The sequence below is a fragment of the Chelon labrosus genome, assembly GCF_963514085.1.
Source record: "Chelon labrosus genome assembly, contig: SCAFFOLD_88, whole genome shotgun sequence".
Lineage (NCBI taxonomy): Eukaryota > Metazoa > Chordata > Actinopteri > Mugiliformes > Mugilidae > Chelon > Chelon labrosus.
This window is the reverse complement of record NW_028181642.1, coordinates 1-27858: the sequence shown is the minus strand read 5'-3', so window position 1 is coordinate 27858 and position 27858 is coordinate 1. Positions and strand designations below refer to the sequence as shown.

The following is a 27858-nucleotide window of genomic DNA, read 5'->3' as shown; positions in this document are numbered from 1 at the left end:
TATTCAATTAATCTACATTATTATTATTATTATTATTATTATTATTATTATTATTATTATTATTATTGTTGCACGTTTCAAATCCACATTGCAAAGTTCTCAGCAAATAAAATTATATTTGAAATAATATTATTATTTAATATTATTATTATTCATTATTATTTTTTGCTTTTAATATTAATAATAAAATATTTATTATTAATATTATTATTATTATTATTGTTGTTTCTTGTGCACTTTTCAAATCCACATTTCAGAGTTCTTAGCAAATCAAATCTTCTCTAACATTAATAAAATCTTCTATTAATTTACTGTTCAGACAGATAAAAGTCAGTTACATTAATACAGTCATTCATCTTTTTTATTTCTAATAACTGACAAACAGGAAGGTTCTTCTTCTGTGGACGCTGCTCAGTGTGTTTATGGTGAAATGTCTCCACCTGGTGGACATTAGTGGACAGACAGGGTATAATCAGCTTCTCCTGCTGCTTCCACGCTGATCAACAACACATCAGAATAAAAATAAATGAATAAATAAAAAGTCTTGGGTGCACACAGTTAGAGACAGAAAGAAAAAAGAGAATGAAGCAGACTGAAGAATCATTAGAGTAAGATAAAAGAAGGTTTAGATGCTCAGTTGATTTGGTTCAGAACAGAGTTCACACTAGAACCAAGTAGAGAAGGAAGGAAGGAACCATGTGTGTCTGTAAATCAGCAGCGCCATCATGTGGTCAGTAGAATATTGTAGCAGCTGCTGTCTCTAATGGATCTCTACCTACCGCTGGATCAGAACCATCAACAGCTGCTGGTTGCCTTGGAGACATGATCCAGATGTTGGAACCAGATGGAAAGACTCTCACATGTTAAGATCTGATTGATTTAAGATGGTAGTTATTAAGAAAGAAAGAAGGATTTAATGAAAGAGGGAAGGAAAGATGGAGAAAGGGAAAGATGACTGAAGGGAAGTAGGAAGAAAGGAAAGAATAATTAACCAAGAAGACACAAGATGTTTATTACAGGAGATGAGCTGGTCACAGTCAGAGTAGAGCAGCATTTAGCAAAAAATATAAACTAAAACAATAAATGACTCTGACAGAGGAACGACCAGAAAAACACACAAATACAAAGGTTAAAAATATCTACAACAAATAACAACACTCTGAAAGATATATAGAGAAAAATAGAAATATGACGTAGTGGTTCCTGCAAAATAAGGTAGTGGAAAAATAAAGAGCAGATTTATTTGTGAAAAAATGACAATTAATGGTTGAGTCAGGCTGATGGAAGCTGGGATGAAGGAGATGATTAGGAAGGAAGGAAGGAAGGAAGGAAGGAAGGAAGGAAGGAAGGAAGGAAGGAGGGAAGTGTTGATACCAGATCAGTCTCATGTGTTCACTGAGCTGTTAAAGGTCTGAACATCAGATTTAGTTTCTCTCCTGAAACTGAAACAGCGACGTCTCCCATTGGTCGGTGAGCACTGATTGGCTGAGCAGCATGTCCATCACACTTGACTCCTCCTCTTCCTCCTGCTCCTCCTCCTGCTCCTCCTCCTCTCTCTGACTCTGGTCTGAACTCCTCCAGGAGGCTCAGACCAGAGGAGGCGTCAGGATGGGCTCCAGCAGCTCCAACATGGACGACGTCCCAGACGCTCAGGAGCTGATGAAGGAGACGGGATGTGAGTCAACATGTGTTAGTGTTATTAGAGTCAGGAGACGTCTCCATGTTAAATCATCTACAGTTAACTTCAGTCCCTCAGGGAGGAGCTCATGTGTTTCCATTAGTCTTGGACTTTTGCTTTTTTATTCTCATTCAAAGTTATAAAGCAGAGATGCTCGTTAGACTGAACAACCAACTAAAACAACTAAACTTTATGAAGAAATGATAAAATACTCATTTACACGTACCTGTGTATAAATATATATCTGTATCTGTATGTTTGTTATATTATACTAATGTTATAAACTAATCTGTACAAGTGACATTTATAACTTTAAATAAATAAATGTGTAATTAATTAACAACTATTAAATAATAATAATAATAATAATAATGTGTATGTCTTGACCGTATAAAGGACAGTCAGTTACAAACATCACTTCATCTATAAAAAGATTAAAAAACTATATTTGTCTAAATTTTCCCATAATCCTCCTTGTTGACAGTGTGTGTGTGTGTGTGTGTGTGTGTGTGTGTGTGTGTGTGTGTGTGTGTGTGTGATCTTAGATTAACATGTGTGAGACGTGTGATAACAGCAGAGGGTTTTAGTGTCGACGCCCACAACCGTCGTCACGGATACGAACAACTGAAAACTGAGTCTGAGCTTCATTAATGAAACTTTATTTAGTTTAATGTTGAAGGATCAACGATGGTCAGAGTGATTAGTATTTATTTATTAATGGACATCATTTAACATTAAAAGAAATAAAGTTTAAAATACTGAGAACTGACTAGAACTTCTTCTTCTTCTTCTTCTTCTTCTTCTCCTTCTTCTTCTTCTTCTTCTTCTTCTTCTTCTTCTTCTTGTGCCTCTGTCAGATCAGATTAATTAATGATGTGAGTCATCAACCAATCATCTTGTCTTTCAGTCTCTTCAGCTCACCTGCTCCGTCTCTACGAGAGGTTTGAGTTTCTGGACAGAGACAACAGAGGACGTCTCGGGTCAGTGGACGGACACTAAGACACCAAGACACTAAGACACTAAGACACCAAGACACCAAGACACTAAGACACCAAGACACCAAGGCACCAAGACACTAAGACACCAAGACACTAAGACACCAAGACACCAAGACACAAAGACACCAAGGCACCAAGACACTAAGACACCAAGACACTAAGACACCAAGACACCAAGACACAAAGACACCAAGGCACCAAGACACTAAGACACCAAGACACCGAGACACAAAGACCAAGACACCAAGACACCAAGACCAAGGCACCAAGGCACCAAGACACCAAGGCACCAAGACACTAAGACACTAAGACACCAAGACCAAGACACCAAGACACCAAGACCAAGACACCAAGACACTAAGACACTAAGACACCAAGACCAAGACACCAAGACACCAAGACCAAGGCACCAAGGCACCAAGACACTAAGACACCAAGACACTAAGACACCGAGACACCAAGACACAAAGACACCAAGGCACCAAGACACTAAGACACCAAGACACTAAGACACTAAGACCAAGACACCAAGACACCAAGACCAAGGCACCAAGGCACCAAGACACCAAGGCACCAAGACACTAAGACACTAAGACACTAAGACACTAAGACCAAGACACCAAGACCAAGACACCAAGGCACCAAGACACTAAGACACTAAGACACCAAGACCAAGACACCAAGACACCAAGACACCAAGACACTAAGACACCAAGACCAAGACACAAAGACACTAAGACACTAAGACACCAAGACACCAAGCCACTAAGACACTAAGACACTAAGACACTAAGACATCAGCATCCTGACGGTTTCTCTCTGTTTCTCAGTCCTGACGACTTTGAAGCAGTTCCTGAGTTGGCCTTGAATCCCATCGGAGACAGAATCATCGGCGCCTTCTTCCGTCCCGGGTACAGCAACCGTCACATCAGCAACATCAGCAACATCAGCAACATTAACAACATCAGCAACATCAGTGATTTAAGCTACGACTCCAGCAGTTTGTTTTCTTGTCACTCTGAACAGGAGACATTTCTCTCTCTCTCTCTCTCTCTCTCTCTCTCTCTCTCTCTCTCTCTCTCTCTCTCTCGCTCTCTCTCGCTCTCTCTCTCTCTCTCTCTCTCCAGACAGGAAACCGTGGACTTTCCCTCCTTTGTCCGGATTCTGGCTCATTTCCGTCCCGTCGACACAAACCGAAGCCGAGACGGCGCTCAGAGAGAACCGGCCAACAGCAGGACAAAGAAACTCAAATGTCCAGAAATGTTTTCCTCAGTTTGTGTCTCGTTGATTCATCTGATCCCCCTCCGCTCAAAAACACTCTCAATCTTCTCTCTTCAGTTGCCTTCAAGCTTTACGACCAGGACAGAGATGGAAAGATCTCCAGAGCTGAGCTGCTCCAGGTTTGAACAGTTACATTCAATATCTGGTTTATGATTTAATGAAGTTATGAAAGATGATTAGAGAGGAAAGGACAGGAGGAAGCAAGGAAGGGAGGGAAGGAAGGAAGGAAGGAAGGAAGGAAGTATCTTTGCTGTTTCCCGTGTCCCTTCAGGAAGTCTGAACATATATTCCTGCATCTTCTGTCTGTCCTAATGTCCCTCCATCCTGACTGCTGATTGGCTGAGCTGCTGATTGACAGGTGCTGCAGGCGATGATGGGGATGCAGGTGACGGAGGAGCAGCTGCAGAGCATCGCTGAGCGAGCCATCCAGGAGGCCGACCTGGACAGAGACGACGCCATCTCCTTCGACGAGTTCAAAAAGGTGAGACGATGAAAACCTGATGTCGTCCTGCACAACGTGACACATGATGTCCTCAGATTAATTAAACACAGGAATTAATATTTAGTTTGTTTTGGCTTTCAGTCTCTGGAGAAAGTGAACATTGATCACAAGATGAGTATTCGCTTCCTGGAGTAAAGACCAATGACAACGAGCAGACGAGGAGGAAGAAGCACCCAGACACTCAGCTGGACCAACATCTGACATGTGGTGGAGAAGAATAAATAAAAGAGGAAATAAACAGATCGACAGAGAAAAGGGACTTTATTTTTATTATTGTTTGGAGTAAACAGAATATGAATCTGGTCAAACTGCATCTGGATTTTATTAAAGAATACAAAAACAAAACTAATACGTCTGTATCGGTTAAATCAAACACATGAAACAGGAATAAAATGAGCCAATATTACATATCAGAGAGGTGCTCCTCTAGGATCCAATCAGAGTCCATGTGTTCAGAAGTGTCTCCATCAATGTAATGAGACTCAGGTGTGGTTCAGTTCCTGGTTTAGTTTCAATAAATCAGGGTCTTTGTCTCAGTCTGCATGAAGCAAGACAACGAGCCCAAGAACACAAGTGGTTCTACAAAAGAACGGTTAAAGAAGAACAAGATGAATGTTTAGGAACGGCCAAGTCAAAGTCCTGACCTTAATCCAATAGAAATGTTGTGGAAGGACCTGAAGCAAGCAGTTGATGTGAGGAAACCCACCAACATCTCAGAACTGAAGTGGTTCTGTTCTGAGGAATGGGCTAAAATTCCTCCAAGCTGCTGTAGACCACTGATCAGCTGTTACCAGAAACATTTAGTGACAAGGAGGTCACAGCAGAGACTGGACACAAGTGTTTTCTTACCTTAATATCTCAGTTATATGTAATATTGGCTCATTGTGTGAAACTGTTGATGTTTTGAGTCACTCATGTGGTCTTTGTTGAGGTGTACTTCCTGAATGATTCCACCATGTGGCGCCGTTGCTCCAGCAGCCAGTGATGTGGAACTTCTCAACAAAGTCAAACTCATTCGGATCCAACTCAGATTCTTCTCATTGTTATTTCAGTGGTTTTTAATTTCTCTCTGAGTCACATCCGTCTCTTTCATCTCAGCTGCATCTCTCCAGAGCTCTGGGTGGATTTATTTCTCCCTCCATGAATGAAAACATGACCAGCTGTCAACCTTAAAAGCTCCGATGTGGATGACGCGTCTACATCTTCTATGTGTCTGTCGTCAACACATCGGTTCTTCTACAGGACAATGACCCCAACACACCTCCACCTCCAGTCCATGTGTTCCTCATTGGTCTAGAGGGGGGGGGGTCCACCCTGGACAGGTCTCCAGTCTATCCCAGCTGTCATTGGTCTAGAGGGGGGGTCCACCCTGGACAGGTCTCCAGTCTATCACAGGGCTAACACAGAGAGACACTCACACCTACGGCCAATTTAGAATCACCAATGAACCTAACCAGCATGTCTTTGGACGGTGGGAACCCACGCAGACACAGGGAGAACATGCAGACTACACACAGAAAGGAACCAGTCGGCCTGGATTAGAACCCAGAACCTCCTGCTTGCTGGGAGGCATCAGTGCTAACCACCACACCACTGCACCGCCCCATGTGTTCCTCAGTTAATGAATGACTTACACTTGTTAGAGAAGATTTATTTCCTGTTATTAACTTGTGGGAAAGTGGATGAAACATCTTGTTTTTATTCTGTTCAGACTCAGATGATTTAAAAAGAAGATGTTTGTTAGAGCAGAAAGAGGAACGTGGTACGGTACTCCATCTGAACCCTGACCCCCCCACTAATCACCTCATGCTCTTACTCACTTCTTTTATTTACTCTCTGTGCTCAGAGGAAGTTCATTTCTTTTATTCTACTTTACGTCTCGACTCTTCTCTCTTATTTAACTTATTTAACATTTAACCGTCAGATTTTGGAGGCGTGTCAGTCTGAACACAGCTGTCATCTGGAGTCACTGGTTCCAGCCTCCAGTAGATTCATTCTTCTCTGCATGTTCCTTTAATCCCCCGATGAATGAATCAATAAATGCACAAGAGGAACACATTCTCTCTAAATCCTTGTTTCAGAAAAACCAACCTCCTGCTCCAAGAAAGTGTCGACCTCATGTCAGATGTCTACATTTCCTAATGACCCATGAGCTCCAGATGAAGCTCCTCTGATCTGAGTCAGGACGTAGAGGACACACAAATAAAAACCAGGAGGAGGATTCATGTTTTACAGTTTGTTTTTCACACATGCATCGTTGGAGGGAACTCAGATAAAATACAATGAACAGAGTGTTGCTCTCCGGGAAATAGACGGAGCCCGAGTCGTCTTCTTCTTCTTCTCTAAGGTTTCTTCTGTGGCAGCGACGCCACCAGGAGCCAGTACAGAGAGTAGCAGGTTCCTGAGGAGAGGAAGAAAAATCAGGTTTACTAACTGAACTTGTCAGACGTTTAATTTAACGTCCAGGAAACGAGTCTGTGAAGATGAATTCATTTATTCAGTCTGAATATGAGAGAAGAGGCTGAGAGAAGGATTTCAGTCCAATGATCTGTGAAGAAATCTGAAGCAGAGCTGAAGAACCACATCACATGGTTCTAGTTCCTGTTTGCGCCAAACCAGCAAATATATTCATCAAAGCCGAGGATGGAGCAGGTTCTCCTGTTAACACTAAACCTGATGAGACGAACACATGAATGAATGAATAAATAACATGAGTTTGAGTCTTTGCAGCCAAACATCTGTTCAGACTCTCTAACAGCCTCCTTCATACTTTAGAGGAAGACAATTTGGACAATTCACACATGATTAAAAGCACCTGAGAACGTGACTTGAACACTCCTCAGGTCAGTGAACTAACACTAGACGACGTCAGGAGACACAGCCAGCGGGGACAGATGGACACTGTCTCAACTTCTTTCTTCCTCCAGAAGGAGAGAAAACAAGGATCAGCTGTCCTCTGTCGTCTCTGGAGGACGTCTCCAGCTCCTGATGTCTCCTCAGAGCCAAGAACATCAACAGCAGGTTCCAGGGAACCGATCTAAAGCCAGCGTCAGTCTGACGAATCAGAAACGTTCTCTGCAGCCTCAGGTTCAGATTTAAAACTATTTCCTGTCTTTGACGTCTCACATGTGAATGTCTTTTGTCTTTTGTCTTTTTTATTGATGGTTTATGTTCTTTAACAAAGGCAATAAAAGTCTGATCTGATCTGATCTTAACGTTTGGACCTTGTTCCCCAGCCAGATGCATGCTGGGATACGTGTCTCCTCCTCCAGGTCTTTGACCTTTAATAAACATTTAACGTTGACTTGTTTCCGTTGGTTACCTGCGATGGTTATGGTCATGGTGGCTCTGTACAGGAGGGCGTCGCTGGTTCCCCCCTTGATGTGGACCGGCAGCCCATTGTCCTCCTGTAACCATGGAAACCATACTTTAGTGTCCTCAGTGTTTGTCATGTTGTGTCTCTAGGAGACGTTTCCAGAGAACCAGATCATTACCTGGAAGAGTTTCTGGGCCTCAGGGACTTTGTTCCTCATCTGTCTGGCTGAGCTGCTGAAGGCCCGGACGGCCAGGGCGGGGACTTTCTGGAGACGAAGACAAACATGGACGAAAGATTTAATGCTGGAAAAGAAATCAGTTTAAATCTTTCTTTCTTTCTTTCTTCTCTCCTGTCAGGTTAATCATTTAACTTTTTCAAATTTCTGTTTCCAGTTAAACTCCTTCACCTTCGTCCTCTCACTCCTTCCTTCCTGTCTCTCCTCTCTCTGAGCAGCAGTATTTTATTTTGAAAAGCCCCCTCTCAGCAGCAGCAGCAGCTTCCTGTCTCTGAGCCTCATTGACTTGTTAACAACCACCAAGGTCTCATCAGGTCACTGTGGGAGTGACTGACAGCTCCGTCGGCCAATCAGAGCACAGGAACCCGACCCTGTGCTCTGTCACGTCTGTTTACTGTTGGACGTTTCTGCACATGCTCAGACGGAGACGTCATGTGACTCTTTATATACAGTCTGTGTTTGAGCCAGAGTCATGAACCTAAACCTGGAGAGTGTCCACACACTTATGACTTATGAGGAGACACATGATCCTGTTTGTTTCTTAGTTTAACTTTAAATCTCTTTAAAACTTTCTTTCCTTCTTCCTTCTCTCTTGTTCTTCTTTCCTTCCTTCCTTCTTTCCTCACTACCTTCCTTCCTTCCTTCCATCCTTCCTCCCCTGCTCTGCTCTGCTCTCTCTGAGTATCTTATTCTGAAAAGCTGTCATTTCCTCCTCTAGCAGCGTCCTCTCTGATCACATGGTGAAACATGATATGTCTCCTGTGTGTCCTCAGACGACTTTTGTTAGAGAGAGAGAGAGAGAGAGAGAGAGAGAGGACTTTGGTTTGTCAACAAGCCACAAATCTTAAACTCTGGAAAGTTTGAAAAACTGAATCATAGATTAAATCTGAAGCTTCCTTCAGAAATAAAAATATAATATAATAAAATAAAATAAATATTCTAAAGTAAAGAGTCAGATCCTCCAAACGTCTACATGTGAAACACGATGCAACAGAAATAAACGTCTATTAATAACAACATAACAGTTTCTGATACGATATAAAACATGATGTCTGTTTCCTTCCTTCCTCCCTTTTCTCCTTTCCTTCTTCTCTTCCTTCCTGCTTTCCTACTCTTCTTTCCTTCTTTCTTTCCTTCTCTCCTTCCCTTCTCTCGTCCTTCCTTCATCTCTTCCTACCCTTTTCCTTCTTCCTTCCTTTCATCCCTTATTTCTTCTTTTCCATCTCTCCTCTCCTAGGAGTATTTTATTTTGAAAAGTCCCCCTCCGCTGCCATTTCCTCCTCTGTCTGTGACCTTTGTGGACTTTGGTTTGTCAACGAGCAACGAATCTTAAACTCTGGGAAGTATTAAAAACTGAATCAATGAAGATTAAATCTGCAGCTTCTTCACAAATGAAATAAAATAAAATAAATATTCTAAAGTAAAGAGTCAGATCCTCCAAACGTCTACATACGAAACACGATGCAACAGAAATGAAGCGTCTATTAATAACAACAGGTTGAGTTTCTGCTGTGATATCAGCGTTAAGTTAAACTCTGGTTCCTGATAAACTGCTCAGACGATGTTTTATATTTTAATAAACAGAAACTAAAACAGACTCTGACTCCTGCTCAGATCAGCTCCTCTGTCTTTACGTCTACTCGTCTGATCTCTCAGTCAAACACGTCTGGAGGTAAAAAGTGAAAAGAGAAGTGAGGAGTATTTACCAGGAGGCGATTCATGTCGAGCAGCGCTGCCTGGATTCACCCTCACAAGGACATGAACACATAAACACACCTCCAGCTGCTATCAGACTTTATGAACCACAGCCAAACCAACGGCTGCAGAGGCCGACGCTCAACAGGAAGTTAGTTCAGGTCAAAGTTAAAACGGACCAATGACATAATGACATTTAACTTCACACTAATTATTTATTTCTATTTGAGGGAATTTCATTATTTTAAGACTCAGAACTGAAATTTATTCACCTCCACCAAAATAAACTTCATCCTTCCTTCTCAGTTTCATTCATGGTCCTTTCCTCCATCTAGTGGTCTAATGGTGGTACTACAGATAATAAACACAACGCAGCCATGTTGTAGTGAAAGTTAGCTTAGCATTGATATGTAGCAGCTTAGCATTGATATGTAGCAGCTTAGCATTGAAATGTAGCAGCTTAGCATTGATATGTAGCATGCCTTGGTGACTGGTTTCCCTGGGGAGTTCCATGTGTGAACAACATGGAGGAAATCTCCATCTTCTTCTGGATTGTATAATGATCACAATGGTAGAATGTGATGATGTCCAGGAGAAATAAAATGTCCAAAGGTTGAATTGTGTGTACATTGCCTCCTGTAGTGGAATCAGGAGGATTTTGTAGCCAGATTCCCTTTCAAGAGGTAAGAACCCAATGTGGAACACTTTGGGTTCTTTGGTTCTCCACTTGTCCAGATGGAGAGTGGGCCTGGTTCTATTGTTACTAGAACCTTTGTGGTATTTCTCTAAACTCTTGGTCCAGTTCTAGTCAAGGGGTTGCTGAATGAGTTCAGAATGATATCATTGCTATCAGGGTGTTTTCTACTAGACCAGGGTCCATAGAGACCAGGGTCCATAGAGACCAGGGTCCACAGAGACCAGGGTCATAGAGACCAGGGTCCACAGAGACCAGGGTCCATGGAGACGAGGGTCCATAGAGACCAGGGTCATAGAGACCAGGGTCCATGGAGACGAGGGCCCATAGAGTCCAGGGTCATAGAGACCAGGGTTCATGGAGACCAGGGTCCTTAGAGACCAGGGTCCATAGAGACCAGGGTCATAGAGACCAGGGTCCATAGAGACCAGGGTCCATGGAAACCAGGGTCCATAGAGACCAGGGTCCATGGAGACCAGGGTCCATGGAAACCAGGGTCCATAGAGTCCAGGGTTCATAGAGACCAGAGTCCATGGAGACCAGGGTCCATAGAGACCAGGGTACACAGAGACCAGGTTTATTTGGGGTCCCTGGTCTAAGGTCCCAGTACCGTAGTGATGAACAGAAACAAAGCATCATGTGGTGAAAGCAGAAGCAGCTCAGATAAAAAAGGAAAGTTGAAGAGAAGAGTGTGTTTCACTGGAACACACCTGCATGAAGCTGAAATGGATTCTACTTTCACTTCTCATTTCTCTGAGGCAGGGCTGGTTTTAGTTTTAGGGTTTTAGGGTTGGTGTTAGAGTCAGTGTCAGAGTCAGTGTAAGTGTCAGTGTCAGAGTCATTGTCAGGGTCAGTGTCAGTCAGAGTCAGGGTCAGGGTCAGGGTTCCCCTCCTAAGCCTCCACCACTGAAGCTCAGAGCAGCAGCTGCATCGTCCGGTGAGTTTCAACTTTCTTTTCTCCAACGCAGAGAAACACACAACGATTATTCTGAATAAATAACAAACACTCACGTCTCATATTTGTCTTTCATGTCTCTTGTGCTTCTCTTCGTCTACTTTCAGGATGTTTTGAGTCATTTTTATTCAGAAATGTAGAAAGTTATGAACAGCTGACAACCCTTTAGTGTCTCTGTATGAACTAGTTGACATCACTGAGTGTTTACCACGTTAAACGTGTTCAGAGTTATTCAACCTGTTCTTGTCTCTGCTCGCTGCAGCGTGGAGGAGATGTGCTGCTCAGTGCTGCCCCTGCTGGTCGCCCTTCTGCTCCTGCTGCTGAGCGGCGTCAATGCATCTCAGGACTACAAATATGGCCGACAAGCCGACTCTGAGCTGCAGGGCAAGCAGCATTTCTGCACCTGGAAGTGTCTCCTGTTCACCCTGCAGTGGCCCGGAGCTTTCTGCCAGGTAAGCTTCATCATCATCATCATCATCATCATCACCATCATCATCATCACCATCATCATCACCATCATCACCATCATCACCATCATCATCATCATGGTGAACAGCTGAGGTTCTATGACGTCATCATTCTTTTTGTCCTCAGTCTCTGAACGATGAGACGCTCTGTACGATCCCTCCAGGCATCAACAGCTGGACCATCCATGGTCTCTGGTAATCTTCTCTTTCATTATTTTCTTCTTCTTCGTCTAAATCTCCTCAAATAAAGTTTTCGGAATCTGAATCCTAGTCCCGATCTGAACTCCAAGACTGCTTCAGGAAGTAGTCATCGTCTTCTTCTCCATCTTCCTTTCCCTTTTCTTTCGCCTCCTTCCCATTTGTTCTTTTTTCCTCTTCCTTCCTCTTCCTCTTTTTTTCCTCTTCCTTTTCTTCCTCATCCTTTTCCTCCTTCCTGTTCCTTTCTTTTCCACATCTTCCTTTTCTTTTTCCTCCTTACTCTTCCTCTTCCTTTTCTTTCTCCTCCTTCCTCTTCCTTCTTTTTCTTCCTCTTCCTCGTACTTCCCCTTCCCTTTCCTTTCCCTCCTTCCTGTTCCTTCTTTCACTTCCTTTTACCTCTTTCTTTATCCTCCTCCCTCTTCTTCTTCCTTTTCCTTATCCTTTATCTACCTCTTCCTTCTCCTTCTTGCTTGCTTGCTGGAACATTCTTCTTCTTCGTTGGTAAAGAGATAAGCTGAACCTCGTTTATTTCCAGGAACTTGTGCCAAACGGTTTCTGTAGAAGAAACTTGATCATTTCCAGTCATTCCTCGTTTCTCCTGCCTCTTATTTCATGAACATCATTCTGTATTAAATATAAATAAATATTTCTCCCTGCGCTTCAAATCCAAACATTAAAATGTGTTTACAGGCCGATCCGGGCTCACACCTGCTGCAACTGCTGGCCCATGTTCCCCTCGGACGTCCAGGTGAGTCCCGGCCAGCTCCAGCTCACCTGACTCGTCCCGTGATGACGTTTTGTTCACTGTGTCTCTCCAGGAGCTGGAGGCCGAGCTGTCTGAACACTGGCCATCTTTGCTGAAAATCAAGTCCAGCTTCCAGTTCTGGTACGTCAACGAGTTCTGTGGAACTGGAGCAGGACTACGACTGTGTTCTCCCAGGGGGGGTTATGTCGGGCTGGGGCGTGGGGGGTTATTTAGGGAGTTATGAGGTTGTTGTTGGTGCTGGACTCAATCATGGAAGGTTTACAGACAAATCAGAGTAAATATATTGCAGAGTATCTTATAAGGTTGCCTCCTGGCTGAACCCCTGGCTCCTTTCATGTAGTGCCACTGTAACTGGTGGTTTGTCTTTCTTGATGGTTAATAAGAGTTTGATAAGTCTGGGTTCCAGAGAGGTCTCTCAAAACTGTTTCCAAACTCCCTTTTTCCTACGGAGCCCCAAGCAAACTGTCCAGACACATCCCCTGATATAAATATCTGAAAACAGGAACGAGGAGTGGAGGAAGCACGGGGCGTGTGCAGCCTGCGTCGAAGGCCTGAACTCTCCTCTCAGATTCTTCCAGATCTGCCTCAAGCTACGAGGAAGCTTTGATTTCCACCGGTGGGTTCACCCGTCTTCCTTAGTCGCAGGTCGTCAACCGGACGTTTCTCATTGTTTCATTTGTCCTGCAGGATCCTGGAGGACGCCGGGATCACTCCGTCCTGTGAGCGAGCCTACAAGGTGACGAAGCTGCCACCAACACATGAGGCAGACTAAATGCTTCTTAATCATTAGAAACAACACGTTCACTTGTGAAATGTTGAACAATTAGTTCAAATCTGTTCATTTTTGTCTCAAACATCCAAATATTCAGATTCTCATGAACGACAAAGAAAATTCATCAAATTCTCAAACATTGGAAACTTTTAAATTAAAAGATGACTTGATCCGTTGACTGACTCGTCTTTTTAGCCTCAGTGAAGATGACGAGGACGAAGACGTGACCATCCTGGCTGCTGTTGGTTGATTTGTTGTCTTTGTCTTCAGGTTGAGGAGGTGGACAACGTCCTGGCTCCACGTCTGGGAGACAAATATGAGATCCAGTGTGTCACAGATGATCAGGTCAGATCATTGAGCTCCTTTAAAATGACTGAAGGAAACGAGGTTCAGCCAATCAGTGCTGGCCGTCGTAACGGAGATCTCCTGAGGTCCGTCTAGTCTAGACTAGTCCCAGTCTAGTGTAGTCTAGTCCCAGTCTAGTCTAGACTAGTCCCAGTCTAGTCTACTTTAGTTTATTCTAGTCCCAGTCTGGTCTAGACTAGTCCCAGTCTAGTCTACTTTAGATTAGTCTAGTCCCAGTTTACCTTAGTCTAGTCTAGTCCCAGTCTAGTGTAGTCTAGTCCCAGTCTAGTCTAGACTAGTCCCAGTCTAGTCTACTTTAGTCTAGTCTAGTCCCAGTCTAGTCTAGTCTAGTCCCAGTCTAGTCTAGTCTAGTCCCAGTCTAGTCTAGTCCCACTGCAGTCCCACTATAAACCCACACTACTCTAATCTAGTCTAATCTGTGTGTCGTCTATTTATAGCTGATCAGTAGAGGTAGTGATTCAGGGCTGTGATCTGGTCAGAGCTGTAGTTTTGTTTTCTCCTCATGTGTGATTGATTACGTTCAGTTTCTGCAGAAATATCTGAACAAACAAAAAACTCCTCTAACATGATCCAAGAACGCTCCAGCAGATGTTGAAAGAATCTGTTCAGAGTCCAACTCGCTTCCACCACAAGACTGAAGTGTTGTTTTCATTTGCACCATGAAGAGCCCGTCAGCGTGGGACTAACGGCTCCAGTCCAGGGAGGTTTAATGATGACCTGGATTGATCCGCATCGCTGCCGCTGGGTCAGAGGTCATTCTGGTTCTGGTTCTGTTCATCTTTTAGTTACATTGGAACGACATGAACAACGAATAGAAGCCAGTTCTTACTGTTTCTCTCATTTGTGGGTTTGGCAATACAACAGTGAAGAACTTAAATATTAATAATATTATGAACGTCGGCTCCAGAATGACTGGAATCATAATGTGTGACCTAAATGTGTCCTCTGAAAAGCTAAAAGTCTGATGAACCAGCATCATGTTCTTGGAGATGAACTCATTCCTCTGCCATCAGGTCGGCGTCGCCTGCAGCCTCCCAGGAAGACGAACCGTTATGAGGCAGATCATTTATCCTTCAGCTGTTAAATACTGAGTCACTGAGGAAATGATTACTGACTGATCTGTTCCTGACACGAAGAACTTTAGGTAGAACGGATATGTGCAGTTCATCCTCCATTTATTTAGTCCTCATTTTTTAACTTGGCAATTTTTTAGTTATTAACATGTGTTTCTAATTTATTCTGGGCTGTTAGTTTTATTTTATTCTCTTTTATCACTGTTTATTCTGCTTCTGATGTTTATCACTTATTAATTGTACTTGGACCCAGACCACGTCATGCTGCTCCTGCTCCATGTACTGTTGTTGTTGTGTGTCCAGACGGTGAGTGTAGAAACTGAACTGGCCTTCAGGGATTAATTAAGCTTTCTGTATTCTGTATCAAACATGCAAAACAGAAACATTAGACTTGGGTTTGTTTATTCAGCAGAATGAGCCAATATTACATATCAGAGGTCAGACCAGAGTCCGTGTGTTGAGGCGGTCAGGAACATGGCAGCAGCTTTAAACAGTTTCTCTCTCACCAGGGCAGGGAGGTCTGGTTCCAGGTGAAGATCCAGTTGTCTCGTAACCTGACCGTCGGATGTGGTCACCATGGCGACTCAGGCGGGGATCCCGCAGCGTGGTCCGGTCCAGGATCGCCGCCGCCCTCTTCTGGGCACCCCTGCCCTCCCCACGTCCCGTTCTACTACCTCCCCATCGACCACCAGCGGCCTCAGCGGCCCTGCGGCTAGAACCAGGACGTTCTGGTTCCTTTAGGACGTCTCACCGCCGGACCGGCTGTCGACCCAGGAACCTTAAAGTGGTTTTAATCGCTCCGGTTTAAACGTCCAGAGCTGATCTCTTCTGTCTGCAGCTGTGTCTTCATTTGATCTTTTTATCTGTATTTGTGCATTTAAACCTTCTCCCATCATGTTCAGACGTTCAGACGTTTATCTCAATAAACCAGCTCCAACAAAACCTCATTCAGGTCTACTCTGATCTGAGCTGCTTCTCTGTGAACTAGAGTTAAACTAGATCAGTGGAGGGACGCTGACTATGTTTCTGTAGAACGAGTCCACTCTGAGTGTCAACGATGAATGAATGAGAGCGGGACGGGGCGACAGTCGGCCATCTTTATATTTATGTTCCCTTCACCTCAGATGAACGAGACTCAAACGTGAACTGATTCAGTTTATTGACACTTTTTAAACCAAAGAACAGAGAGAAAGAGAGAAAGCACTAAAACCAGAGTCTGATCACTGAGAAGAAAACAATGAAGAACAAGACGAGAGGAGGAGGAGGAGGAGGAGGAGCTGATGATGATGAAGATGATGATGGACTCAGACTGATCCTGAGAGTATTCATCAGTGTGGTCGTGGTTCTCAAAGTAATAAAAACAGGATAATGATGAAAGCCTCAGAGACCCCGCCCCCCCCCCCCCTCCTCCTCAGAGACCCCCATCCCTCCTCAGAGACCCCGCCCCCCCCCCCTCCTCAGAGTCCCCCCCCCCCCCCCTCAGTGCTCAAGGCGTCCCAGGAACCTCAGGTTGAGGATCTTCAGCTGGTCGTCCAGCTCCATGCGGACGATGCCGTCGTCTCCATCGATGCTCAGCAGGATCCCTGTGGCCTCACGGTCTTCTCCCAGGATCACCTTCACCTGGAGGGAGGAGGGAGGAGGGAGGAGTTAGGAGAGAGGAGAGAGGAGGGAGGAGAGAGGAGATAGAAGGCAGGAGGTAGGAGAGAAGAGTTAGGAGGTAGGAGGGAGGAGGGAGGAGGGAGGAGACAGGAGGTAGGAGGGAGGAGGTAGGAGGTAGGAGGCAGGAGGGAGGAGGGAGGAGAGGGGAGAGAGGAGGGAGGAGGGAGGAGGGAGGAGGGAGGAGTTAGGAGTGAGGAGAGAGGAGACAGGAGGGAGGAGAGAGGAGGGAGGAGGGAGGAGTTAGGAGGGAGGAGGGAGGAGAGAGGAGTTAGGAGGGAGGAGACAGGAGACAGGAGGGAGGAGGGAGGAGGGAAGAGACAGGAGGGAGGAGGGAGGAGTTAGGAGAGAGGAGGGAGGAGGGAGGAGGGAGGAGTTAGGAGGGAGGAGGGAGGAGAGAGGAGACAGGAGACAGGAGGGAGGAGAGAGGAGGGAGGAGGGAGGAGTTAGGAGGGAGGAGGGAGGAGAGAGGAGTTAGGAGGGAGGAGACAGGAGACAGGAGGGAGGAGGGAGGAGGGAAGAGACAGGAGGGAGGAGGGAGGAGTTAGGAGGGAGGAGGGAGGAGAGAGGAGACAGGAGACAGGAGGGAGGAGACAGGAGGGAGGAGACAGGAGGGAGGAGGGAGGAGGGAAGAGACAGGAGGGAGGAGGGAGGAGAGAGGAGTTAGGAGAGAGGAGGGAGGAGACAGGAGAGAAAAGGCAGGAGGGAGGAGGGAGGAGGGAGGAGTTAGGAGAGAGGAGTTAGGAGATAGAAGGTAGGAGGGAGGAGGTAGGAGGGAGGAGGGAGGAGTTAGGAGGGAGGAGACAGGAGGTAGGAGTTAGGAGGGAGGAGGTAGGAGACAGGAGAGAAAAGGCAGGAGGGAGGAGACATTATCAGCTACTCTCACTTCAACATAAGAAAACTTGACCAATCAGATTCTCGGACCAGAGGTGGAGGTGATCCAGACTCCTCCCTCTTTCCTCCCTCCCTCTCTTTCTCTTTCTTTCTTCCCTCTTCACTAAACCATCTGGTTCCAACATCTGGATCATGTCTCCAAGGCAACCAGCAGCTGTTGATGGTTCTGATCCAGCGGTAGGTAGAGATCCATTAGAGACAGCAGCTGTGACCACATGATGGCGCTGCTCACTGTGTGTGTGTGTGTGTGTGTGTGTGTGTGTGTGTGTGTGTGTGTACCTTGTTGTTCTTGGTGGGGGTGACAGGCTCCAGGTGATCACTGCTGATGCTCACCACCTTCTCTGACTCCTGCATGAACACTGAACACATCCCTCCCTGCAGACAAACAGGAGTCAACGACAACCAATCAGAGTCAGGACACACTTCAGAGCAACTGGCGGCCCGCGGGCCAAAACTGGCCGCCTCCAGTAATATCTGGGCCGCCACAGGACATTGACAAGCTGATTTAAAAGAAAAGAAAACGTTTTTAAATGATCTACTAATGTCAGAGAAGTCAGAGGCTTCATTTAGAAAAGATAAAATAAATCAAATAAAAGCAGAATTTTCTTGATTCTGGACACAGACCAGCTTGTAGCGGGAACGTGGGAACATATGAGCTCCTGACATTATAGAGTAAAAATAAATAATTAGAAAGTGAAAAGAAATGACTATTAAATAAATAAAACCGTAACGACTCACTGAATGGGAAACCTGGCTCCTCCCTTCAGTCACGGTCTTTTAGATGTCAGAGGCTGCGCTACATTTTTTCGGTTGACCCCTGATGTCAGGACATGAGGACATGAGGACATGAGGACATGAGGACGTGAGCAGGCCGACTCCTCTCACGCGTCTTAATGGCGTCACAGAAGGAAAGGTCGACACATGTGAAGGCGTGTCCTGATCCATGTGAACTCATCTGAGCACGTCAACCACACGTCATCCACAGACTGGGCCCTGAACGCATCGCTGGCCAGAGAGGCTGTTCTGAATGTGGCCTCGTCCAATGAGGGGACGGTTTCTATATATCTGCTCTGAGGACAGTGAGACGTCACCAACAGAAGACATGATGTCCCTCAGGATGGAGCATTTAAGAAAGTCATTCTTTTAAAACTAATGACTTTCTTAAATGACTTGTTTTGTACAAGATATAACAGTAGCCTGTAGATGAGGGGACAACGTTTCTGACTGATGTGATGTTTGGGTTCATTCAGTTGCTCTGAAACATTTGGCCCAGACCAGACTGAGTTACTGACCCCTGATCTAGATCTGCTAGCAGAGCACACGTCACATTAAAGCCTGGGGTCAGGTAGAGGTGATCAGAGACAGCAGCAGCTGATGAGAAGAATGTGGAGCTGAAGCTTCATGGAGATACCAACAGAATATGTGTGACGGTTAAAGACGTTTTCAGTCTGAACTCTAATTAAAGCCTGATTTCATTCCTCTGAACCAATGAACTTTAAATGAACTGCTTTTATATAAACAACAGGGTTTGAGCCAAAGTGAAACTATTATGGGTTAAAGGTGCAGTAGGCAGGATTGTGAAGATCCAGGACTTAGCCAATAAATTTGAACATCGACAACTTCTCAGTCCCTCCCACTTTCTGCTAAAGCCCAAAACGGTCTCCCAAGCCCCTCCCCCCACAAGGGAGAGCTGTGCACGATAGAGCGCGTGCATATTGGCCCTGGAATACTGTGCACGAGCAGAGAACCGAGAGAGAGCGAGTAAACAAACTAGCATGGAACACACCGACGTAACAACAACAAAATAGTTTTATAATACCCTTCGTTATTGCTAAATAATTTTAGGTCAAAATATTTAGCAATAGTCAACTTAAGGACAAAACCAAGGTTAGGATGTTTCTGAAAGTAGCCTACATCGGTGATGTTTGCTATCAGTAACAGTTAGAAGCATTCATTGTGGCGTTTTATTCCACAGTTTAGATTTATCAGTTTGCTATGTGGTAGATATATGACCGCTACCTGTTGATGTGGTTAGACGTTTGAGAGTGAAGCTGAGGCTCAGGCCTCAGACGAGGATTACGTCCCGGCTCCTTCTACACGCCCACGGACAAGCGGTGCGAGGTGGTGGAGGGAGGGGAGGGCGCTATGAAATGCGTGTCCATGAGCAGTGATTGACACTCTGTTAGATACACCCCTGGGCGTGATTGGTGCATCTGGATGTGGAGCGGTGGATGTCTTGCAAATCGCGCTACAGGCTCTAGGAGGGTCCAGAGGAGCCGATTTTTTTTTTAAATGACCTGCTTCATGCAATTATACTTGAACATAGGGTCAGTATCAGCAAATATGACAGAAAGTTAGTTTTATAAAACTTGCCTACTGCACCTTTAAGACCTGGTCCAGGTACGAAAAATAAGGAAAATCTGAGAAAATGACTTTCAGACCATCAGCTCAGGATCAGACCATCAGCTCAGGATCAGACCACCAGCTCAGGACGTCGTTAGCGTGGGCTCTACTAATGAGGACCAGACACATAACAGGCCCTGATCCCTGATCGCATGAGACTGTTCAGTCTGGTGTTTCTCTGCTCTGATGTGACATGTGTACTCAGGCTGCAGAGTTTCCTCTCGCGTGCATTTCGCCTCGTAAGGATTGTTGGGAACACGTTTCAGCCAATCAGCGACATCGTTTCATTCCAGTCAACAATCATTAAACTCTGACAACGAGGTTCATGTGACAGAACAAGTCTCGAATCCAAACGGTGTCCAAAACCTACAGCGCTAACAAACCTCGCCTGCGTCCAGACGTACCGTCCCGGTGCAGCAACACGGTCCAAACCGGGCTCAGCTCTGGATTCCACTCCAGGTCTCATGTGTAGTTTTATTTTATTTCTGTCTAATAGTCGTATCTGATAAAGAACTACATGGAACTGACGGTGAATGAAGCTGTGAATGGACGTAAGGATTTCAGACTTGATTAAATGTAATTTAAGACCTACGATGTAAAATATGCTCCATTTAAGACGTTTTAAGGCCTTAAATTAAATTATTAAATGTTAGACGCCACGGAAACGCTGTGAATAAAAATTAAACGATCTGAAGTTCATTTCCCTTCTCTCCTCCCTATGTTCCTCCCTCCCTCCCTTCCTCCCTCCCTCCCTTCCTCCCTATGTTCCTCCCTCCCTCCCTTCCTCCCTCCCTTCCTCCTGCGATCTCAGTGTTTTGTTGAAGCGGTATCGGTCCATAGCGCTCCCCATGATCAGCTGATCAGAGACCACCTGATTCAAACCAGTCCACTTCCTCTAACGGATCGATAACCTCGACTCGTCGGCGGCCGATTTAACGCCGGAGGGTCGTTTCTCACCGTGACGCTCCTGATGACGCCGGTCTGTCCCATCAGGTCCATGAAGGAGTCCTTCACCCGGACCAGGATGTCGGTGGTCACCCAGTCGCTGCCCCCCTGCTCGATGTTGGAGCCCGGGGTGTGAGGGTTGTAGCCTCCAGGAGAGGGCGCTCCGGGCGTCATGGGGCTGTAACCCACGGGACTGGGGCTAGGACTGGCCTGCAGAGACAACGAGAGACGCTACAGTGAGCTGAAGGAAGACAACGAGAGACAACGAGAGACAACGAGAGACGCTACAGTGAGCTAAAGGAAGACAACGAGAGACAACGAGAGACAACGAGAGACAACGAGAGACAACGAGAGACAACGAGAGACGCTACAGTGAGCTGAAGGAAGACAACGAGAGACAACGAGAGACAACGAGAGACGCTACAGTGAGCTAAAGGAAGACAACGAGAGACGCTACAGTGAGCTAAAGGAAGACAACGAGAGACAACGAGAGACAACGAGAGACGCTACAGTGAGCTGCAGGAAGACAACGAGAGACGCTACAGTGAGCTGAAGGAAGACAACGAGAGACGCTACAGTGAGCTGCAGGAAGACAACGAGAGACGCTACAGTGAGCTGCAGGAAGACAACGAGAGACGCTACAGTGAGCTAAAGGAAGGACGGACACATGGCTGAGATGCTAACACATGCTAACGGATGCTAACACCCACTTAGAGCGGGACGTTCATGGAAATCTACCTGGTTTAGTTTTAGGCAGAAACACACTGCTGGCATGCTAGGCATTAGCATAACCATTAGCATAACCATTAGCATCATAATTAACTCTGTATTCAGCATCGCCATGCTAGCCATTAGCATTATCTTAAATGGCTCCATTAGCATCGCCACTAGCATTGTCTACAGAGCCAACAGAAACGCCATTAGCTTCGTCTTTAGCTGGTAACACCGTCGCCATTAGCATCATGTCTAGCGTTTCCATTAGCATCGTCATTAGCATTAGCTTCTGGTTTATATAAACACTTTTGGTTTTAACACCAAACAGTCAGAAACCACGTGGTCGTCCTCAGTTCTCACCTGATAGGCCATGGGGGACGGCGTGGGATGGTAGCTGGCCGGCGAGTGTGTGTTCTGATAGCCGACGGGCGAGGGCGCCACCTGGTGGTAGCTCTGAGGACTGGGGCTGGGCTGGTAGGAGCCCTGAGGGGACGGGGCGGCGTAGGGCGAATACTGCTCTGTGTTATACCTGCAGGGACAGAACGGGACGGGGTTCAGCCTAAAACAGCTGACGGGCCAAATAAATTAACTCTCATTCTGTTTTTATTCGACTCACATCGCCGGCGTGCCGGGCGTCTGGGGGTTGTACTGAGGGTTGACCTGCGGAGACGGGACCTCGGGGTAACCCGGGGTCTGGGGGTTAGGGGTCGCCCCGTATGCTTGAGGCGACGGCGACGGCTCGTCATCGTAGGGGAAGTCGTACTCCTCGTCGTTCCTGTAAAATAAAGATCAATTTAATTTAAAACTCAAACACAGCCTTCGTTGTTGTTGTTGTTGTTGTTGTTGTGTGTTTAGGGGGCGTTACCTGGAAGGTGTGTTGGGGTTGCTGGGGTCCCAGGCTCCACTCTGACCAGGAGTCCTGCTCCCATCATGCAGCGGGGTCTGAGAGCCGTAGTGAGGCGTTCGACTTCCTGTCGACCGACGAGGAAACACACGGCATTATGGGTAACGATTAAAACAGATGAAACAGAGAGAGAGAGAGTAATAAAGTAAATAAATCAAAGTGTTGCTGGCGTTACCGTCGTGCAGCGGCGTCTGGGAGCCGTACATGGGCGTCCTGGAGCCGGTGCCATAGATGGGAGTCTGGGAGCCGTAGGAGGGGGTTCGAACATGGGAGGAGTTCATGCCGCTCTGTCTCTTAGCTCCCCTGGGTTAGAGGGAGGAAGGGGAGGAGGAGGAGGAGGAGGAGGAGGAGGAGGAGGAGGAGGAGGAGGAGGAGGAGGAGCCATGGTTATTATCACTTTAACCTGAATGATTCCATCAATGACAGAAAGAGTGACCGTGACGACGTACATGGTGGTGAGGCGCTGTCTGTCCACTGAGATGGTCTGACAGGTGGAGTGTAGCTCGACTCTGGCCGTAGACTCTGTAGCATCCTTCACTACACCGATGTATCCTGGGAAACGGAGTTCAGAAATAAATACCAGCTTGTTTCACACACCTTCGACTCTGCAGCGTCTGCTCCGTGGTTGTCTCACCTTTGTATGGACCCTGGGAGATCCGGACCGTCTGACCAATCAGCTCGTTGTCTCTTCGTCCTCGGCCGCGTCCCATTCCTCCTCCCCCTCCTCCTCCTCCTCCTCCTCCTCCCCCCCCTGCACCTCCTCCTCTCTGTGGAGCACCTGGAGGACGACAAGATAAAGATCTGCATTGGTTTTCAAAGTGGGGGCCGTGGACCCTTGGGGGGCCGCCAGGGGCTGCTAGGGGGGCCTCAGACAATTGGAGGGAAGATAATAAAAAATAAAAAATATATAATCTAATTATTTTTTAAATCATTATCATAAAATATAATTATTTATAATTTATTAGCATGTAGCTAGCATGTAGCTAGCGTGTAGCTAGTGTGTAGCTAGCGTGTAGCTAGCACAAAATGGACAGGTCTTTGACAAGAAAGAGACGGAAGGGACAGACCACCAGTCCTGCTGTGGAGACACTGCTGCAAAAAAACCCTAAGAACTCCTGCCAACTAAAATCAGAATATGAGGCGCCACTTATGCCAAACAAATGTAACAGTTACTGAATAGAACAGTGAATAAAAGTAAGAAAAACATTCTAAAAGCTGATGTTTCTTTAAATATTTTATAACGGTCTGTGGGTTTGTAAAGGTCCTCGGCCCCAATGTGGCTTGGGGGGTCTTGGCATGGAAACGTTTGGGAACTGAGCTCTTATTTTCTTCATCACCCTAAACATCTGGATCTAAAACAATGGACCCTTCTCCTCCCCCTCCTCCTCCTCCCTCTCCTCCTCCTCCCCGTGCTCCTCCTCCTCCTTCTCCCCGTGCTCCTCCTCCTCCTCCTCCTTCTCCTCCTCCTCCCCGTGCTCCTCCCCCTACCTCCTCCTTCTCCTCCTCCCCCTTCTCCTCCTCCTCCTCCTTCTCCTCCTCCCCCTCCCCCCTCCTCCTCCTCCTCCTCCTCCTCCTCCCCATTCTCCCTCTGTTGGTTTTGGACCCTCACCTCCTCCTCCCCCCTCCTTCTCCTCCTCCCCCTCCCTCTCCTCCTCCTCCTTCTCCTCCTCCCCCTCCCCCTCCTCCTCCTCCCCCTCCCCCTCCTTCTCCTCCTTCTCCTCCTCCTCCTCCTCCTTCTCCTCCTCCTCCTCTCCATTCTCCCTCTGTTGGTTTTGGACCCTCACCTCCTCCTCCCCCCTCCTCCTCCCCCTCCTCCTCCTCCTTCTCCTCCTCCTCCTCCCCCTCCTCTTCTCTTCCTCCTCCCCCTCCCCCTCCTTCCCCTCCCCCCCCTCCTCCTCCTCCTCTGTTGGTTTTGGACCCTCACCTCCTCCTCCCCCCTCCTCCTCCTCCTTCTCCTCCTCCCCCTCCCCCTCCTTCTCCTCCTCCTCCTCCTCCTCTGTTGGTTTTGGACCCTGACCTCCTCCTCCCCCCTCCCCCTCCTCCTCCTCCTCCTCCCCCTCCCCCTCCTTCTCCTCCTCCTCCTCTCCCTCTGTTGGTTTTGGACCCTCACCTCCTCCTCCCCCTCCCTCTCCTCCTCCTCCTTCTCCTCCTCCCCCTTCTCCTCCTCCTCCTCCTCCTCCTCCCCCTCCTCCTCCTCCTCTGTTGGTTTTGGACCCTCACCTCCTCCTCCCCCATGGTGCATGGGGCTGCTGATGCGAGGGCTCATGGGAGCAAATCCTCCCACGGTGAAGTTGGTCACATCTCTGGGCTAAAAAAAACAAACATTTGAATTCTTCAGACATATGCAAACAGTTTAGGGTTGAACATGATGGAGTGCTTGTAATCTGTCGCCCACATACTAAGCACAAACAAAGTCTGGCCTTGCTGCTGATCGCTGACCCTCAGTAATTACAACGATTAAATCCTCACTGACCTTGGATCCGCCGGCCAACACCAAGTGTCTGGTCTTGCACACGAACATGCCTCCGTTCTCCACCAGCTTCTTGCAGTGGAGGAAGGCGAAGCCTCTGAACAGGTGACGGATCTCACCTTCACGTCCCTGGAGGAGAATGAGCCGAGTCTCAGTAACACGGATGGAAACACTTCTGAACAGATGGACCTGATTTAGCCTTGAACCTAACTTGGAATCACAGAGGAGCAACTCACTGATACGCAACACTGACGCTTCTGAATAAACAGTTTAACATTTATGTGCCTGACTGGATTCTCTTCGTCTATTCTCAGGAAGTTTTAGGTCATTTTTATGGAGAAATATAGAAAACACTTCAAACTACATCGCTAGTCGTCTGAGTGTGTCCTCAAACAGAATAAAACATTTCAATCGAGCATTTGATGCAGAGATAAATATTTAGTCCCAGCCGTCCTTACAGAGTGCGGCCCGTCGATAACTTTGACGATGTCCTTGACGTGGATGTTGTTCTGCTCCGAGTCCAGCGCCACGGCGAAGCGGTTGTCCTTCCTGCGGTTGACCGCCTGGTGTCGCACCGTCAGCACCTTCCCGTGCATGTTCAGCACCTGAGGACCACGACACTCGTCTTATTTCTACGTTCTGATTGATGTGCGGACGCCGCAGACGCCGACTACACCAGACTGTCACCTGGAACGTCTCCCTCTCCAGACGAACGATGACGCCGACGGTCTGAGGATCCAGCTGGACCAGCTCCCCCCACTCGTGCTGTCCTCCTGCGTCCACGCCGGACGCCGTCTCAGAGCAGAGCTGCAGGTCTCTGGGCAACACCTTCAACTGCACAGAAGAAGAAGAACTAATGAGCTAAAAGTCACTAATAGAATTAATAAGCTGAAGTTTAAGGTCAGTAAACAGTTTCTGGTTTCTAGGAAAACCCTTGGGAATGCAGCTGTGTTTATTTATGTCCATTCATCATTCCCTGCGTCCTCTCTTTAGAAATCTCACAGCCTGACTGGATTTAGAAAGTAGGACGAGGACGAGGACATAAACCCCTGGAACCAGTGACGACATTAGTTTAGTCCTACTTCATGTAACCAGGAAGTCTTTGTTGAACATTAGCAGAGAGAATGAAGAGCAGTGATGTGGAACCTCGTGCATGGTGAGGTCGGAGAAGAGGATGACGAAGTTCTCCTCCACGCGGACGATGAGGCCGGTGTCGCCCTCGTATCGCCCGGCGATCACCTTCACGTGGTCGCCCATCCGGAAATACTTCCTCAACTCGTGAGCCGGGAACTCCAGCGGGTCCTGAAGAACCACAAACCAGGATATGAGTGAAAACCGGAGGAAGGAGCAGGACCAGCTTTGCAGCGTTCGAGCCGTTCTCTTACCTTCAGGTCTTCGTGTTTGGGCATGATGGTGATCTTGTTGCCGTCAACGCTCAGGATCTTTCCCTGCAGGTTGATCAACTCTCCCTCACACACCTCCACGTTGTCGCCGGCCTGCAGGTTGTGTTCGCGCTCTTTACCTGCTACGGTTCAGACGACACACAAACACTTCAGCACCACCGTCAAGTCACACATCAACCTTTAACGTGTTATTAAATACGAAATACAGTGCTCCAGAGTATTTAGCGTTTACATCGATTTAAAGGTAAGAAATGAAAAAACAAGGACGTATTCAAGTTTGAGAAGATGAGAAGAAGAAGAAGCAACATGAAGGTCTGACAGCTGTTTTTATCAAAGACGAAAGGTAACCAGCGTCTTTTGTTTTTACTTTTCTAAAACCAGACTTGGACTCAAAAAGCTGCAGGTTCTTCCTCCGTCTTTAAATCATCTTCAGGATAAAACCTTCAAACTACCTGATTCAGTGACCACCTCCAGGTCGATCCCCTCCGGCTGGTCCTCAAACTTCTCCAGCTCTGACAGAGTGGGCTTCACTCCGTCTGTGATCTGTCCCACAAACCAACACAACAGTAAACCTTCGTCTTATTGTTTAAAAACTTTAAATTTTTTAACTCCTCCTCCTCCTCCTCCTCCTCCTCCTCCTCCTCACCACGGCGGACATGGCGAAGCTCTTGAACAGGAATCCTTTGCGGCTGTAACGGTTCCCCTCAAAGATCATGAAGTCTCCGTCGTGGCTGACCTCTCCTCCCAGAGACCTGATGAAGACACGTCCTCATTTTCAGATTCAACACAACAAAAAATAAAACCACAACCATTAAACTTTCTTCAGACGTGTTCTTCTACCTGATCTTCTCGGCATCAAACAGCCTCTGCGCCGGCCTCTTGAACTTCTTCCTCTTAGCGAACCAGTCTTTCTGCAGGAGAGGAGGACACGTCAACAATCAGAGTTCCCAGAGGATGAAAACTGTCAAAGTCAGGTTTGTCCTACCAGACTCATCTTGGCCTTGATCCGGTCCAGGTCTATCCGAGGGATCATCTTCAGGGAGATGGTGTTCTGACTCGGCTCCACATAGTCCACCTGGAGAAACAAGGAGACCAACGCTGTCAAAACTATAACACGTAGAAGAAGAAGTAGAAGAAGAAGTAGTAGAAGAAGTAGTAGAAGAAGTAGTAGAAGAAGAAAACAACTTCTTCTTCTACTTCCGTTTAAACGGCTAGTGTTAAAGATGCAAAAAAGAAAACTTCTTCTTCTTTGTTGGCATGACTTCTACACAGCCTCTTCATTAGGTTCTGGTTGCTGTAACATGCTTTTATTTTGAAGGAGTAGTTTGATGCTTTAATAGAGCCTGTTCATCAGTTCCTGTTTGCATCTTAGAGGTTTTATTTTATTTAGTTTTTGCAAACTTCCTGTAAGACATCGACTGCTTTTACTTTCTATTTATTAATTTCATTTTGTCAAAATCCATCAAAATCCAT

At 46.6% G+C, this 27858-nt stretch overlaps 4 protein-coding genes across 9 annotated transcripts; 2 read left to right on the top strand and 2 right to left on the bottom strand.

The window, feature by feature from the left end:
* The first annotated feature begins 1549 nt into the window (after positions 1-1549).
* chp2 (calcineurin-like EF-hand protein 2) lies at positions 1550-7244 on the top strand. Of its 5 annotated transcripts, none has more exons than XR_014699869.1 (7): positions 1550-1675; positions 2586-2658; positions 3507-3587; positions 3703-3928; positions 4015-4076; positions 4316-4438; positions 4541-7244. XR_014699869.1 is itself a non-coding variant. In XM_084575273.1 (7 exons), the coding sequence occupies exons 1-7, from the start codon at positions 1609-1611 to the stop codon at positions 4592-4594; spliced, it is 585 nt and encodes a 194-aa protein (XP_084431399.1). In that variant the 5' UTR covers positions 1551-1608; the 3' UTR covers positions 4595-7244. The 5 variants fall into 5 exon arrangements, 4 of the variants coding, with proteins under 4 accessions (XP_084431400.1, XP_084431401.1, XP_084431399.1 ...); XM_084575273.1 differs by having other exon boundaries at positions 1551-1675; positions 3804-3928; XM_084575274.1 differs by lacking the exon at positions 4541-7244 and having other exon boundaries at positions 4229-4366.
* Positions 6681-9807, bottom strand: cox7a1 (cytochrome c oxidase subunit 7A1). Its single transcript, XM_084575277.1, has 4 exons — positions 9717-9807; positions 7954-8040; positions 7782-7866; positions 6681-6860 (listed from the first exon to the last, which is right to left on the bottom strand). Exons 1-4 carry the CDS (start codon positions 9729-9731, stop codon positions 6802-6804), a joined length of 246 nt encoding a protein of 81 aa, XP_084431403.1. The 5' UTR covers positions 9732-9807; the 3' UTR covers positions 6681-6801.
* A 1432-nt stretch (positions 9808-11239) lies between these two features.
* Positions 11240-15928, top strand: rnaset2l (ribonuclease T2, like). 2 transcript variants are annotated; one of them, XR_014699868.1, is made up of 9 exons: positions 11240-11336; positions 11617-11806; positions 11949-12016; positions 12710-12767; positions 12838-12905; positions 13288-13401; positions 13473-13521; positions 13828-15067; positions 15506-15606. XR_014699868.1 is itself a non-coding variant. In XM_084575272.1 (9 exons), the coding sequence occupies exons 2-9, from the start codon at positions 11627-11629 to the stop codon at positions 15710-15712; spliced, it is 819 nt and encodes a 272-aa protein (XP_084431398.1). In that variant the 5' UTR covers positions 11240-11336; positions 11617-11626; the 3' UTR covers positions 15713-15928. The 2 variants fall into 2 exon arrangements, 1 of the variants encoding a protein (XP_084431398.1); XM_084575272.1 differs by having other exon boundaries at positions 13828-13902; positions 15506-15928.
* Positions 15929-16475: 547 nt separating this feature from the next.
* On the bottom strand, positions 16476-27460 carry supt5h (SPT5 homolog, DSIF elongation factor subunit; the record flags this gene model as incomplete). Its single annotated transcript, XM_084575271.1, has 19 exons — positions 16476-16616; positions 17826-17921; positions 20907-21104; positions 21969-22137; positions 22225-22383; positions 22474-22579; positions 22688-22815; positions 22962-23064; positions 23147-23290; positions 24733-24820; positions 24986-25111; positions 25441-25587; positions 25670-25816; positions 26129-26284; positions 26368-26507; positions 26838-26928; positions 27032-27137; positions 27226-27296; positions 27371-27460. Coding segments are annotated over 19 exons (2406 nt in total), but the record flags the coding sequence as incomplete, so codon positions are not given.
* Between the last annotated feature and the right edge of the window lie 398 nt (positions 27461-27858).

Coding starts and splice junctions, on each gene's coding strand:
- chp2 (XM_084575273.1), top strand. CDS start 1,609: ATGGGCTCCAGCAGCTCCAACATGGACGACGTCCCAGACGCTCAGGAG. Junction 2,659..3,506: donor GACAACAGAGGACGTCTCGG/GTCAGTGGACGG, acceptor TCTGTTTCTCAG/TCCTGACGACTTTGAAGCAG. Junction 4,439..4,540: donor CCTTCGACGAGTTCAAAAAG/GTGAGACGATGA, acceptor TTTGGCTTTCAG/TCTCTGGAGAAAGTGAACAT.
- cox7a1 (XM_084575277.1), bottom strand. Junction 7,867..7,953: donor AGGCCCAGAAACTCTTCCAG/GTAATGATCTGG, acceptor CCATGGTTACAG/GAGGACAATGGGCTGCCGGT. Junction 6,861..7,781: donor CATGACCATAACCATCGCAG/GTAACCAACGGA, acceptor TCCTCTCCTCAG/GAACCTGCTACTCTCTGTAC.
- rnaset2l (XM_084575272.1), top strand. CDS start 11,627: ATGTGCTGCTCAGTGCTGCCCCTGCTGGTCGCCCTTCTGCTCCTGCTG. Junction 13,522..13,827: donor CCTGTGAGCGAGCCTACAAG/GTGACGAAGCTG, acceptor CTTTGTCTTCAG/GTTGAGGAGGTGGACAACGT. Junction 13,903..15,505: donor AGTGTGTCACAGATGATCAG/GTCAGATCATTG, acceptor CTCTCTCACCAG/GGCAGGGAGGTCTGGTTCCA.